Below are 16,113 nucleotides of genomic sequence, written 5' to 3' on the forward strand. Positions count from 1 at the left end.
TAATAGTCCTCTGAAGTTTATTGCAAGCCTTTAACTAACTTTGAATTCAATTTTGGACTGCCAGCTTTTTTTCATACATAGTGGAACTCATAGATCCTTGTGTTCTGAAGTCTTTGGAACTTGGATGACAATTGTGATGACAATATCTTCTGTACAATGGACCCTGTCCTTTAACATCAGAGCACCCTATTATTGTGGTTTTCTTTCAATAGTTCAAGAGCACCCTAAATTCCCCTTTCCATATGGCTCTCTATTTCTTCCATCATCTTATTCAAGTTTTCAATTCCTGATGGAATCTTTGCATACAAGCATCTTTCTGACATTCTGGATCTTCTTTTGATGAAAGAACCTCTTAGATTTCCTGTTATGGGCATGTGAAGCTGACCTGAAGTGGGGCAACCTAGCATGTTCTTATAATAAATACAAAATAAGTACAATTCTAGAATTCAAGTGCTATTCATTATTTAAAGTTTGAGGAAATTAACTTTCATTATGTAGACAGATAGGGATGATTTCCTCATGATCTTTTACTAATGTCCCACTCACTTTGATTCTCATTGCTCTATGGAAGTGACCTTGAAAATCCTATGCTAGGAGAGCACAATATTTGGCAAGTCCTATACAAAGTGGAAATGTTTCTAGTTTCAGATAGATGATAGACTTCTTTTGTTTTGTTTTTTAAAGTAATGAGATACAGGAAAGGACTATTTACATACATACATTATTATTCTTCAGGATGTTTATATCATTCTTCAACTTGTCCATACCTCTTTGCCAAACATACTTCAGTAAGCAGTATGGGAGTTTTCTTCTAAAAAATAAAATCCAGTTAAAACCATGCCAAACAGAGGCAACTCCCAGGCAGTTTCAGCACATGAAAAGCCGCTTTGTTCTGGGATGGAACCCCTTGAGAGAAACCTCATTAAAGTGTAGAGCATTTGGAACAATCCTGAAGAACATTAAGCTCAAAAACATTAAAAATGGGAAAAGTTAGAAATGTTGACCCTTTCCAAAGACAAAAAACTCAAGTTGAACCAGGAATTAAGCCTACTTTGGAAAGTTTCAAAGGGTATTACTAGTGAAAAATTTCAACTACAAAAAGGAGTAAGTTCTGGATAAAGAGCGGAGAAAAAAGAGTATAATGGATTCCAAATCAGAGAAAGACGGTTCTCTCCAAGTGATCCTGGAAAACTTTGTATGACTATAATTATGCGACATGCTGAATTTCTTTTTGCTATCCCACAGGGAACACTAGAAAAGAGAATCATTATTACTATCATGGGACATAAATGAAAGATCCCAAGAACTAGGGCTCCATGGCAAAGTAGAATATTAATATAATTCTATGAGCAAATTAGAGCTAAATTCCACGATATTGATCACAACTGAATTATACAAATCATTTTGCCCGGTTAATAAACTGAGATATATGTCTGGCTGGATTAGTCTTCAAATGATTAGTCTCCCTGCCAGCTCTAAATTATTCTTTACTCTGTTGATAAGCTGATATTTCCTCAAATCCAACTTTTACAATGTGAATCTTCCTCCCAATTCAATAAACTACTACTGACTTCCCATTTCTTCCAAGATCAATTTTTTTTTTACAAATTCTCCATCTGTAAAACCCTTTCTCACCTTTTACTCTCCTCCCAATGTGCTACAACCCAGTTACACTAAGCTAAGTGTTATTCCTCATACACTAAACTCCATCTCCTGTTTATGTGTTTGCATTACCTCTTCTCCTTGGATGGAATGCTCTCTCACCTCACCTCTGGTTTCATGGATTCCCTGACTTCTTTCAAGATTTAGGTTGTTAAGGACCACCTCTAAGTGGGAAACCCAGGAAGCCTTTAAAGGATTAAAGGGGGACTGCACCATTAAGAGGTGGTCAGTTCTTCCATAACTGTGAATCATAACACACTTGAAGAAATTGCAAATCAGACCTTATTGACATCAATGTTGCTTGTGAATTGGGAATGAAATAAAATGGAGGCAAGAGGGAAGAGGAGAGAGGACAGAGAATGCAACTGCCTCTCAGTCTCCTTGTATCATTATCATCCTCTCACATGAAGGGATCAGAAATAAATCGCCAGCAGCCACTAGCAGGTGGCTCAAGTAACATTACGTCAAAGCCTACCATTTTTGCAAAAGGCATTTTCCAGTCCCTGCTTCTCTTCCTCCTCTTATCCCCACTCTTACTAAATCCTTTTCTCCAAGATTACCTCCCATGTACATTATAGTTTAAATTTAATGCTGTGCAGCCCATAAAAAATGCTTCTCCACTGACATTGCCTAAAAAACTTGTGTAAGAATGATTCCCCTTGCATTTAAATAATTCCAATATTGTTGTGTCCCTTAACATTTGCAAAGATAGTACTATAAAAAGTTCATTATTGGAACTCAAGGAGCTTGACATAATAACTAGGTTAATCAATTAAAAGTAACAGACCTTTAATTTCATTTACATTTGTTGATTGATTGATTGATTGATTTTTTGAGGCTGGGGTTAAGTGAATTGCCCAGGGTCACACAGCTAGGAAGTGTTAAGTGTCTGAGACCAGATTTGAACTCAGGTCCTCCTGAATTCGGGGCTGGTGTCCATCCACTGTGCCACCTAGCTGCCCCCAATTTCATTTACATTTAAAAATGTTTTATTAATATCCTTTTCCAGTTGTTAGGGGGAATACCATATGCTTTAAGTGGAGATATACAAGGGAACATGTACAGGAAGTGGGGACAACAAGAAAGGTAACTAGGGGATCATCCCGTGAGGGCAGTGGCTTGCACATCTAAAACTATGATAGCTAAATAACTTTTTTTTTCCTTACTGGGTCCAAGAATGATATCTCTCAAGTAGGAGGGGGGAAAAAGATCAGTATTCACCCAGGGATTTTCATAGGGAGCCCTGGGAAGAATGGCCTTCAGCTCATGGCATGAAAAAGAAGTTCAATTGGTTGATGAGTTAGCATTTATTAAGTGTCTCCTATGCGGCAGGTACCTTAATAAGCACAGTTTTCTTTCTAGAGACTTTTCCCATTGTCACCCTAGACTCTTTCTAAGCTCCTGAGACCATGATCATATTTTTGAGACCATTTCAGAACTCTAGATAACAGAAATGTTTGGGCAGGGGAAGAATGGTGTTCTTCATTGTTTCCTTTGCCTCTGTTGTCACAGTTATTTAACTAGAAAGATAGACTTTTTCTAGTTTGGAAGTTAAGACTCCAGATGTGGAAAATTCCAGAAAAGAGACAGGGTAGGGGGAAGGAGACAGTAGGGAGAAGGAGAAAGTATGACTAAGACACATGAGAAAGGTTGTGCCTGAAAACCTAGAGATTCCTCATCCCCCAGTTAATGCAGTTAGTTTATGTTGCCTTTGGCCAGTTACATTCCAAATTCTCAAAGGCCAGGGATAGTGACTTCCATTTATTTTGTCTTTTACTATCTCCATCCCAGGAATATCAGGCCAACACAATGGCATAAATGGATTTGGAGATGGAGAATTTGGCTTCAGTGCTCCTATTTTCTCTGTGGTATCTTTGAACAAATTACTTCTTTAGGAGTCTATTCCTTCATCTTAATAGTAAAGTTCACCAACTTTTCCACTACACATGCATCCCTTTATCTCTGCTTACACATCCAGGGCCATCTCCAGTCCTCCTGCTCCATCTCTGGCCACTGGACCCAGGTGGCTCTGGAGGGGAACGTGAGCAGGTGACCTTGCCCAGCCCTCCCTCACTTAAATCCAACTCACCTGCATCTGATGGCATCACCTCCTTGATGTCATGGTCCTCTTCAAGAAAGAAGGACAAATAAGAACATCTCACACTTAGAACCACTCTAGTCTAAGCCTCATTCCCCCTTTTCTGGACTACCATAATGGTCTCAGAATTTGTCTGGAAATAGATAATCTCTCTCCTTTACAACCTGTTTGCCCTACAGCAAGCTGACAAATTTATAATTCAAAAGTGTAGGTTTGATCTTTTCACTTCTCTGCTCAGGAAGCTTTAGTGGTTCCCTATTGCCTTTGCACTAAAATATAAACTTTTTTGTTATTTACAATTTGATCATGGCCTATTTTTCCAGGCCAATAAATGTGAATTTATTATATTTTATATACTCTATTCCTCCAATAAAATCATCCCACTTGCTGTTCCTTGTACACAATATTTTAATTCTCTCTATTATTTTTCACAAGAAGTCCAGCAGACTTGGAATATTCTCTCCTGATTCCAAACTCCCTTGTAAAGTTTCTGCTCAAATTCTTTCTCTTTCAAGATTTCTTATCTTATCTTATTCCCACCACTTGTAAATTTTTAGTTCTCTCACACCATTTTACTTTTCCCCAGTCTATATTAACTTATCTGTGACTCTATCAAGTAGAATATAAACTCCTCAAAGTTAGAACTAGCTCATTTTTTATTTGTATTTCCTGTGTCTAGTTTAGTATTTGGAATGTAGTAGGTGCTTAATAAATGCTTATTGATTGATTAACTAGATGATGTCTAAAAATATAGCTTTTATTCTTGAGCCTATGATCACAGAGCTGTGATTAAGTATATAATGTCAGATTAATTAGTGACATTGAAAGATTTAGGACCCAATATGATTCATAAAGAAATGCATATTTAAAAAAATTAATGTACATGTATAACCAGAAAAATAAAGAAATCCTTAAAAAATATTTAGGAGAGGGTTTTGCTTTAGGCAGGAATGAAATTAATGTCTTTTAGCTTCACCATCTATTGAAGCTAAACAATCCAGTGACCAGGCTATATCAGTATCACTGACTGAGCACCAAGACTATTTCCATTGGTGCTTTTATGTTCTCAAACTTTACCAGTGCCTGGAACATAATAGGCACTTAATAAATGTCTGTTGTTTGATTGAATTTGATTATTGCTGAATTAGTTCCAGGGGGAAAAGAAAGACCAGCTCTCTAGATCACTGATTCTTCTTGTTTTCCTAGGATACTTAGCTATTTCTCCATATTGGCGTCCAGTTGCTCTAACTCTTTTGACTTTGTGTCTGGTGTTGCTGATTGGATTGGGAGTCTTAGGGCTTGAATGTAAGTATATATTCAAACTCAGGATTTTACTGGAGTTCAAGGATTTGTCTCTGATGGGAATGACAAAAAGTTTTGTTTTTTTGTTTTTGTTTTTGTTTTTGTTTTTGCTTTGTCATCACTACAATCTAAGGGGTTCAAAACAGCCAACTGTTAAATTTTTAATGTAAACATTTAGACCTGGGAAATCAGCAAACTTCATTGCCTTATTAATTGTAGACTATCTCAAATGGGATTTCCAGTAGCCATCTTAAAATTAATACATCCAAAACTCATTCTTTCCCCTTAAATCTTCCACCTATTTTCTCTATTATTATAGAATAGGGCTTCTTAAACTTTTTACTTAAACTTTTATGGGATCCCAGATATATATGTATATAAAATAGATAAATAAAACATTTACTGGTAATAAATTGTAAAGAAATTTATTTTACAACAATTCTTTATTACACATATAATTTTTACCATTTATTAAAGACAAAAGCAAATTTGCATGCTGATGAGAGGGATGTCCTTGTTAATTTTTACATAACAATTAAATCTTGACATAATATTTGATACTGCATGAGATAGAGCTTTCGGAAACCTTTTACTATTGCTGATCCCCACATTCAATTACAGTCATGACCCACAGTTTAAGAAAGTTTGCTGCAGCGCCATCGTCCTGGTTCCTCAAGCTCCTGACATAAGAAGAATCCTAGATTCCACTATCTCTTACCTCCAATATCCAACTACCTCTTGAAGAGGCCTGTCAATTTCTCCTTTGCACAATTGCTTAAATGTGGTGCACCTCCCCTGCTTCTTTTTCCTTCCTTCCTTCCTTCCTTCCTTCCTTCCTTCCTTCCTTCCTTCCTTCCTTCCTTCCTTCCTTCCTTCCTTCCTTCCTTCCTTCCTTCCTTCCTTCCTTCCTTCCTTCCTTCCTTCCTTCCTTCCTTCCTTCCTTCCTTCCTTCCTTCCTTCCTTCCTTTCTTTCTTTCTTTCTTTCTTTCTTTCTTTCTTTCTTTCTTTCTTTCTTTCTTTCTTTCTTTCTTTCTTTCTTTCTTTCTTTCTTTCTTTCTTTCTTTCTTTCTTTCTTTCTTTCTTTCTTTCTTTCTTTCTTTCTTTCTGTCTTTCTTTCTTTCTGTCTTTCTGTCTTTCTTTCTTTCTGTCTTTCTTTCTTTCTGTCTTTCTTTCTTTCTTTCTTTCTTTCTTTCTTTCTTTCTTTCTTTCTTTCTTTCTTTCTTTCTGTCTTTCTGTCTTTCTGTCTTTCTGTCTTTCTGTCTTTCTGTCTTTCTTTCTTTCTTTCTTTCTTTCTTTCTTTCTTTCTTTCTTTCTTTCTTTCTTTCTTTCTTTCTTTCTTTCTGTCTTTCTTTCTTTCTGTCTTTCTTTCTTTCTGTCTTTCTTTCTGTCTTTCCTTTTTTTTTTTTGCTAATACCACAACCACTCTATTGCTGGTCTTCATCACTCAGGAACTAGACTATTACAGAAATCCTGATATTAAATATTTATCAATATATCCCTGTCCCAGGCCCTAATCCATTCTAGAGCATGGGGAGGTGGAGCAATCTACATCATATAAACATTTAGTGAGAGCCTAAATTATGCTGGTGGGTAGATACTGCATACAGAAAGTGGAGCAAAGAAGCCTATATATATATATATATATATATATATATATATATATATATATATATATATATAGTGATATAAAATGATAAGGACATTTTCAGTATATATTCTGACCATGTCAGTGAATCAGTTTTTCAGATCAATCAACTCTCAATCACCCAGAGACATATTCTCAATCAAAAGGAAGAAAGGCTGGGAAACTTTTCTAGACAGTTACACTCTCTACAAGCCCAGAACAGGAAGCTCACAGATACTCTGCAGCACCTGGCTAAAAAGCTCTGTAGAGAGCTCTATAATAAAACAGGAGGTAAGTTCCCTGTTTTTTGTTTGTCTGATATGGCTTTTGTTAGCACTATGATATTGTTCCATTATTATTCTCTTGGACAAAATTATAGATTGCTCTATATAATTTGTTATTTGACCCACTCATTCTTTAGAATTAGATTATTTAATTTCCAATTGATTTTTAGTCTATTTTCTCTGGTTTTTATTGAATATAATTTTTATTGCATAGTGGTCTGAAAAGGAAGCATTTACTATTTCTGCCTTTCTGCATTTGATTGCACTGTAATAAAAGAAAGTGGTGAGGGTGTGTCTAGAGACCCATATGTTGCAAAGGCTTAGCCTTGAGATGAATAGACATCTTGAAACTTTTTTTTCCCTCACCATTCTCCAAGGATACTTTTGTTCCTGCCTAAAAGGGAAGGAGGAATTTGGGGCCAGAGAGCCTCCTCAGAGGGGGATGTGAGCTAGAATTATATCTATCTGCTTCCTTAAATATTGTTTGTTTGGGGGATATGATTGGGTTTCATCTAACTTCTGGATTGCTTCAGCATTTTGGGGAACAAGGGGACATATATCTAAAGTTTATCCCTTTCCTACCTAATATGAGTTCCATAGTGAACAATGAATGGGAGGAGGGGGAGGAAAGGGCATTTATCCATATCACAGAAAAATAGAAACCAGACAAGGTATACCAGACAATACAAAATGAAGGTATTCTCTCATAGGAACAAGACAACTCAGTTTAACCAAAAGAGAGTCCTGGATTTCACCCAAAGGGAAATTCCCCAAAGTTTCTAGTGGATAAACTTAGAGATAAAATAAAGACTGTCAGCTCCACTCATGAATTCCCAAAGTCTTTATCTTCAGCAAGTCATGTTGGCTTCTTCTACCTTTTCTTACCAAGCTAAAAACCAGGAACACCTGAAGTAACTTAACCTTAAAGGCTTGAAGCTTGACTAGTCCCAAAGGGAACTGACCCATAATAATCCCAAAGGAGGGACTCAACTCAGACTTTCATAGAATCCTAAAAGGGATTGGTGAAGGCTGAGCTCTCTTGTTTTTACTAGCTCCTCCTTGCCCCTGAAATAGTTCAGGGCCTTCACTTCCCCCAATATGGAAAAAATCCCATATCAATGAGCTTTGGGACTGGGGTCTCAGCATTCAGAATTTCTTTCTTTGATGATTTTTTTTTTGCCATTTTTTTCCTATGTTAAAGTCCCAGAATCTTAAAGCTGGAAAAGACCTTCCAGTCTAATTGTATCTGAATATAAATCCAAACTAGTAATAATTATAATAATAATAGCTAATATTTACATAGCCCTTATAGTATTCCAGATATTGTGCTAAGTGCAAGATAAAATTTGAACTCAGATTTTCCTAACTCTAAATCTTAGCATTCTATTTACTAGACCATCTAGTTGCCCCTACTGTTCTTAACAGTGTCTCAATTCTTAGTGCAGTGCCTGACAAATAGAAGGCACTTAATAAGTGCTTACTGATGATTTGTTATCCCATTTTCTCTTAAAGTCTTCTAGTCAGAAGGAAGAATACAGTGGAATCTGTTTTTCGTAATGAAACCTAAGAGTATCTTTGTTTTGTGGATTGTACAGTTGTTAACTCCGTCTACTTGCAGTTCACTAAAATTCAGATATTTTTTTCCCATTATTATAATTATATAATAATGTAATTATTCCCCCTCTCATACCTGTACAGTTGATTCATTTTAATATGAATTTAGGAAATTTCACAGGTTTCAATAAAAATAATTTGATTTGATTTGACTTATCATTCTAATCTGCTGAGAAACTTTTTGGATGCTAATTTTGTTACTCAGCATGTTAACAACATTCTTCTGGATTTCTTTAAGCTGTAAAGTTATAATTATATATTTGTCTACACCATTGATAAAAATGGTTTAGTAGTATAAAGACATATTACTTGAACATTCCACCATAAATACCTGTTCAAGTAGAAATTAGCTAATTAAAAATAAAAACCAGAGTCTATAACCACATATAAAATACTCACTATGTGTCAGGCACTGTGCTAAGCAGTGGGGATACAAAGGAAGGAATGACAGCCCACGTCTTTCAAATGTCCTTCAAAACATTTTTTTTTTAAATCCTAAAAAAGGGGAAAATAGAAAGGGAACATAGGGAAAGGGAGAAGAAGGTTAAACTGGCTCCAGATGGGATGAAATCCTGCAGTTTGCAGAATGATAAGTTTTTGAATATCAGAAAGTCTAGGAAAGCAAACAGATATGAAGTGATGTGAGGAATTAATGAAAGGGTATTATGCAGAACTACTTCAAACGTAGGCTCCTTGAGAGCAGGTACTATTTCTCTTTTAGCTTTATATTCCAGTGATTATTTACATAGTAAATACTCAATAAAGGCTTATTGATAGATTGATTATCTGACTGAGATACTATTTAGCTGTAAGTAGGAATTGACAATAACTTGATGGAGGAGGAACTTACTAACTTCAACTTCTTTCCTTTAAAAAGAAAAAAAAATTATTATTGCTTTTTTCCCCTTACATCACTATTACTTCCTAATCACTCTTTCTTCTCTCTCCTCCCTAGAAAACTCCATTGTAAAAAAAAGTGGGGAAAACAGTATAGCTAAATAAATCAAATCAACCCAATGTCTGGTTTCTTTCCCAGAACACCGATGTAGCCCCTGCCCAAAGAAATGGAAATGGCACAAGGATAGTTGCTTCTGTTTCTCTAAGGAGAGCAATACTTGGCAGGGCTGCGAACATTTCTGCACTGCTGAGAATTCCACCCTTTTGAAAATAGAGACACAAGATATTCTGGTAAGGCATACTTAATTGGGGCTTTTTGTCCCTGATATTCTTGAGACAGGAAGAGAAGCAATGCCTCAGGTTCCTTTTGGCAGCTTTCATGGGGGGGGGGGTCTAAAAGGGAGATTTTCTAGCCCAGCATCTCAACACAACACAAGTAAGATAGTTTCCATGAGGACTGAAGAAGCCTAGTAAGGTCTCTATTTCAACCCCAGATCAGAAAACTGGAAGAATGTCTGAGATTCAATGTCTAGTGGTTTCTTTAAGGAAGAAAGAGAATCATAGTATAGGGTAAAATGATTAAGAGCAGGATTGTTAGTTATTCTCTAAATACCCAGTTATCTTTCTCTCTAATATACAAATCATTGACTTAAAATATACACCATCAATGAACAATGTTATCATCAAGATTCCTACATTAAAGGGTTATTATTAATACTAAGAACTGTATGGAAAATGAGAGTGGGCAATATTTGAATGATATGGAATATCATTTTAAAATAACTAAAAGAATGGTTTTGTTCTCCAGGAACATGACAACAATCTTGTACACTGAAAGGCATACTGAAAACTAAATATTTTTTTAGTCTCATACTACATGCCTATTGTTGCTTTTGCTAATGTTCTTCCTCTTCCTTTGCTTTCTCCCTATGTTCAAGGCCTATAATCCCTTCAAGTCATAGCTCATGTTCTACTACCTTCTTAAACTTGAGACAAATAAGACATAATGGAACAAAATCTGTCATATTTGCTGCTATTTGTGACCATAGAGTCCTCTTGTGGACTCTACTTTTTGAATACTCTAGTACAGCAGTTCTCAAACTTTTTAGTTTTGGTATCTCTTTATACTCTTAAAATTTATTGAGGACCCCCAAAGACTATTTGTTTATGTAAGTTATTCCTATTGTTATTTATTATATTAGAATTTAAGACAGTCTTACTATGAAAGAAATCCTTTATAGGAAATCCATTCGACATTTCTTTTAATCTTTTTGCTATTACATGGGTAGTAATCTCTTGCTTTTGCTAAATGATGGATTCTTCTTTTCCAGTCACAAATCTCTTTGATAATATATTTTTGGCCTATTCTTGTGCATAATTTTTGAGCTTATTCACATTCACCATCCATATCTTCATTGCCTTTGTATACCTCCAATTTTGATTCTTCTGGTTTGGTTACTTTTTTTTTTTAATTACTAATGCTTACAGAATATTAGCTGAATATTTTGTTTGTTTCAGGTAGAAACTTGGGGTCATTAAAAGAGCAATGCAGTTCCCCAAATTCAATCTAATCCTTTGTTTTCCTCCTGTTCAATTCTCAGTGCAGTTCATTGTCCATCTGTAGTATCTGGTTAAGGTGTGTATATACCTGTGGATAAAATCTGTAGGCAGTCCTCTTAAGGTATGTGCACCAATGACTAAAATCTATGGATTGTCAATTCAATTGGTAGTCTGGACTACAGATATTCTTCATCTACTTAAGTTTTCCTGGGTAAATAGTTAGGTTAAACTCTTTTAAGTGACTATGGATTTCATTTAGGAGGCTCTGCAATGTTTTGAGGTTTGATACAAGCCCAATGTTATCCACAAAAAAGGATCATCTGGAGCATCTCATCATCTATAGGGAATTTCTCATCTACTTGGTCTCTTCACCCATCTACATGACAGTGACAAACACCTTTGGTGAGCATACATCTCTGTTTTTTGTCTCATTTGATTTTAATAATCAAAAAGTCACTGAGCAAAATTATCTCTACTGTTTCATTTTCCAAGGAACCTCATATAATTTTACATACATTCATATGTTCAACAGAGAGCTTTTAAAGTGACATTTTATAATGCCAAAACAAAAGCTTTACAAACAAAAAAAATAATAATCACTGAGGGATTTTATAATTTCTGCACTTTGCAGTCATTGTGTAATTTTAAAAATCAGTTTCTATAAGATATTATGAAAATTTATCTATTCCATTCTCATTAAGGATAATCTGTTTGGGCACTATATTCTCATAAGATTTTGTAGAGTTGGGAAAATAGAAAATAGAAAGATTGGTAACACCATTTCTATTTTCACAATCACATTTTTCAAGTAGAAATATTTGGTAGAAAAAGTTAATGACTTTTGAGTTTCATATCTCTTATTCACTTCTCAGTGCCTTACCACCTAGCTTTATAGCTTACTACTTGACTGAACATTGGGCAGCATCTTATACTATTGACCACTCTCTCGCTATACTTGGATATTTTTGGCTCTGGATTTTTGTGACATTGTTCTCTCCTGGTTCTCATTCTGCCTGTTTGTTCCATCCTCAGTGTCCTTGCAAGATTATCTATTCTTTGCACCTTATATGTTGTATCAGTATGCCAAAGGCACTAATCTGGGCCTTCTTCTTTTCATTCTCTATAATCTGTCTCTTGGCCATCTCGGCTTCCAGGAGTTTAACTATCATCTCTTTCTCCCTGATTTAGTAGTATTTTTTTCCCAATTACATTACTTGAAGACTAAATATAGTCTTCACATTCACATTTGTAAGTAAACATCATCTCTTTTTAGACAACTTCTATATCTATGTGCTAAGTGCTCATATCTCTCCTATATTATGGTTCTATATATCCAGTTGCCTGCTAGATATCTATATCGGTAGTCCTATAGGCATCCCAAACTCAACATACCTTTAACTCATTAACTTTCCTTCCAAGTCCATCCTTCCCCATAATTTTCCTTTTCCTATGGACAACACCACTATTCTAGTCACTCAGCTTCACAGCCTGAATCATTTCCAACTCCATACTCTCCTACAGCTCATGTAATCAGTTGCAAGACTTGCCCATTCTAGTTCCTCATCTCCATCCTCTTCTCTTCATTCAAGCAGCCATCACCCTACTTCAGGCCTTTCTCATCATTCAACTGAACTATTGAAGTACTCTTCTACTAATTCATCACTGTACAATCAGCCTCTTCTCCCTTCCATGAATTCTCCATAAAATTACCAAATTGATAGGATTGGTATCACCATAATGCTTCCAGAATCAAGAACCTCTGCTAATTCTCCATTGCTTTTAGAATAAAATATAAAAGTCTTTCTCAGTATTACTTCAGCCCATATTTGAAGGCTCATGCTATTAATCTCCTTCATATATTCTAAATTCCAGTCAAACTTTTTTTGTTAATATCACCCATACATAACATTTTCTCCCCCCATCTCTTTGCTCTTGCAGAGTTTCCTTCCTTTCCCCCATGTTCAATATATCCTTCCTTTTTTTACCTATTAGCATCTCTAATCTTGGAATGCCAAATCTTAGCTCAAATGTCACCTTTGGTAAAAGAACTTTTCTGACTCTGGTTGTTAGTGTCCCCACTTCAGATTACTTTGTGTTTATTTTGCATATTTTAATATTTATTGATATATTTACATTTTTTCAACTAGTATCATATAAGCTTGATAGCAGAAAGTATTTCCTTCAGGTGCTTGTTATGTTTTATGTCAAGTATACTATTTTAGCATCTAATCAATGATTGTTGAATTGAATTAAAATATTATTTTCCCTATTTGCTGTTAATAAGATGATTTACTTGGAATGTCATAGGGAATCAATAAAGATATTAATTGAGACAATTAATAGCTTCACCAAAGTTACAAGTTACAAAATATACCATCAAAAATTGTCTTTTTATACAATAGTAATAAAATACAAGATACACTAATAGAGATATTCCATTTCTAATAATTATAAAATACAAAAATATCTGGGACTTATGTAGATTAAATTATAAAATACTTCATGATGAATCTGATGTCAATGTAAATAAAAATTATATTACTCCCCAAAATAGCACTTTTAGTATTATACCAATCAGATTAACAAGAAGACATTTTATAAAACTTAATAAGACAATTAAAAATTCATTTGATAAAACAATCTACAATATCAAGGGAAATAATGTAAAGAAGTTGGGATGAAAAGGAAAGAAGTTGAGAAAAAGGATGCAGATCTCAAACCATATTATAAAGCAGTAATCATGAAAACCATCTGGTATTGGTTAAGAAATTCAGAGATAAATCAGTAGACCAGGCAAGACAAGAATCAGAATCAGAAAAATTAGAAAAAAAGTTGAACTCAGTATCCCAATGTAGAAAACATAAATTTCCTGATTACAAACAACAACAACAAAAAAATCTCTTTATTTTTTTCTTTTCTTTTCTCTTCCTTCCTTCCTTCCTTCCTTCTTTTTTTGCTGAGGCAATTGGGGTTAAGTGATTTGCTCAGGGTCACACAGCTAGGAAGTGTTAAGTGTCTGAGGCCAGATTGGAACTCAGATCCTCAGGGTTGGTGCTCTATTCACTGTGCTACCTAGCTGCCCCCAAACTTCTTTATTTCATTAAAAAAACTCCTGGGAAATCTGGAAAGCATAAATTAGTCTGTAGAAATTAAGCTGAGAACAACATCTTATACTATATTTCACAATATATTCTAAAATAATATTAGACTTTAATATTAAAGATCATATTATAAAAAATTAGAAGAGAATAAATTGTACATTTCTCAAAGCTATCAATAGATGGATTCCTTATTTTAATTTTTTTTTCATTTTCCCCAGTTACATGTAAAACAATTTGGGGGCATTAAACATATTTCCATATGAATCCTATTTGAAAAGAAAAATCAGAACAAAAGGGAAAAACCAAAAAAAAAAAAAAAAAAGAATGAAAAAAAGGTCAAAATAGTATGTATTGATCTACATTTAGTTTCTATAGTTCTCTCTCTAGATGTGGATGGTGTTTTCAATCCAAAATTTACTGGGATTGTTTTGAATCACTGAATTTCTGAGAAGAACCAATATCATAGTTGCTTATTGCACAAGTCTCCTGTTGTTGTATACAATGTTTTTCTGGTTCTGCTTGCTTTACTCAGCAGCAGTTCATGTAAATCTTTCCAGGCCTTTTAAAAATGAGCCTTTTTATCGTTTTTTACAGAATAATAATATTCTATTACATTCATATGCCATAACTTATTCAACCATTGCCTAATTGATGGGCATCTATTTATTTTCCAATTCTTTGCAACACAAAAAGAACTGCCAAAAAATTTCTACACATGTGGGTCTTTCCCCCTTTTTTATAACTTTTTTTGGGATATAGTCCCAATAGTGGCACTGCTAAATCCATAGATATCTACAGTATTATAGCTCTTTGGACATAATTCCAAACTGGTCTCCAGAATAATTGGATCATTTCACAACTTCATCAACAATGCATTAGTGTTCTAGTTTTCCTATTTACCCTCCAATATTTATCATTATCTTTTTCTCTCATCTTAGCCAGTCTGATAGGTATTAGGTAGGACCTGAGAGTTGTTTTAATTTGTATCTCTTTAATCAGTAGTGATTTAGAGCATTTTTCATATGACCATAGATGGCTTTAGTTTCTTCATCTGAAAATTGTCCATATCCTTTAGGGAATGACTTGTACTCTTATAAATTTGATTCAATTCTCTATGAATTTTAGAAATGAAACCTTTACTAGAAACACTGGCTGTAAAAATTTTCCCCCAGTTTTCTGCTTGTCTTTTAAACTTAGCTGCATTCAAGTTTTATTTGTGCAAAATCTTTTTAATTTAATGTAATCAAAATTATCCATTGTACATTTCATTATGTTTTCTAATTCTTCTTTTGCTATAAATTTTTCCCTTCTCCAAAAATCTGATAGATAAACTCTCTCTTCCTCTCCTAATTTACTTATTGTATCACTCTTTATTCCTAAATCATGTATCCATTTGGGCCTTATTTTAGTATAGAGTGTGAGATGTAGGTCTATGCTGAATTTTTGACATATTATTTTCTAATATCCCCAGGAATTTTTGTCAGATAGTGAGTTATTATCCCAGAAGCTGGACTCTTTGGGCTTATCAAACATTAGATTACCATAGTCATTGATTATTATGTCATGTGTGGTAGAGGTACTCTTAATAAAATGAGAGATAGCAGCAATTATAAATATGGACTAGACAATTTTGATCACTTGAAACTAAAAAGTTTCTGCAGACAACATTTATATATTTAGGAAAGGAAGGAAAAGGTTGAATGGGGGAAATATTTCTAAAATTATATTTTTATCTATTTTATTAAATATTTCCTAATTACATTTTAAAATGTTTTAAATATTCATTTTTAAGAATTTTGAGCTCCAAATTATCTCCTGCCTTCCACCTCTCTCACTCAACTCTCTCCCATTTAGAAAGCAAGCAGTGTGAAATAAATTATGGCTGTGAAATCATGCAAAACGTATTTACACATTAACCCTTTAGCAAACACGTATACACACACAATTACAAAAATGCAAGAAAAATAAAGA

At 34.4% G+C, this 16,113-nt stretch overlaps 1 protein-coding gene across 1 annotated transcript in view; it reads left to right on the plus strand.

The window, feature by feature from the left end:
* LOC141543651 (C-type lectin domain family 1 member A-like) overlaps positions 1 to 16,113 on the plus strand; it is a 30,540-nt gene that overhangs the window by 7,976 nt on the left and 6,451 nt on the right. The window contains exons 2-4 of the mRNA XM_074269194.1: positions 4,967 to 5,065; positions 6,801 to 6,977; positions 9,621 to 9,772. Of these exons, the coding sequence (XP_074125295.1) occupies positions 4,967 to 5,065; positions 6,801 to 6,977; positions 9,621 to 9,772 (428 nt within the window). The remainder of the gene's footprint in view (positions 1 to 4,966; positions 5,066 to 6,800; positions 6,978 to 9,620; positions 9,773 to 16,113) is intronic.

The sequence above is a fragment of the Sminthopsis crassicaudata genome, chromosome 5, assembly GCF_048593235.1.
Source record: "Sminthopsis crassicaudata isolate SCR6 chromosome 5, ASM4859323v1, whole genome shotgun sequence".
Taxonomy (NCBI): Eukaryota; Metazoa; Chordata; class Mammalia; order Dasyuromorphia; family Dasyuridae; genus Sminthopsis; species Sminthopsis crassicaudata.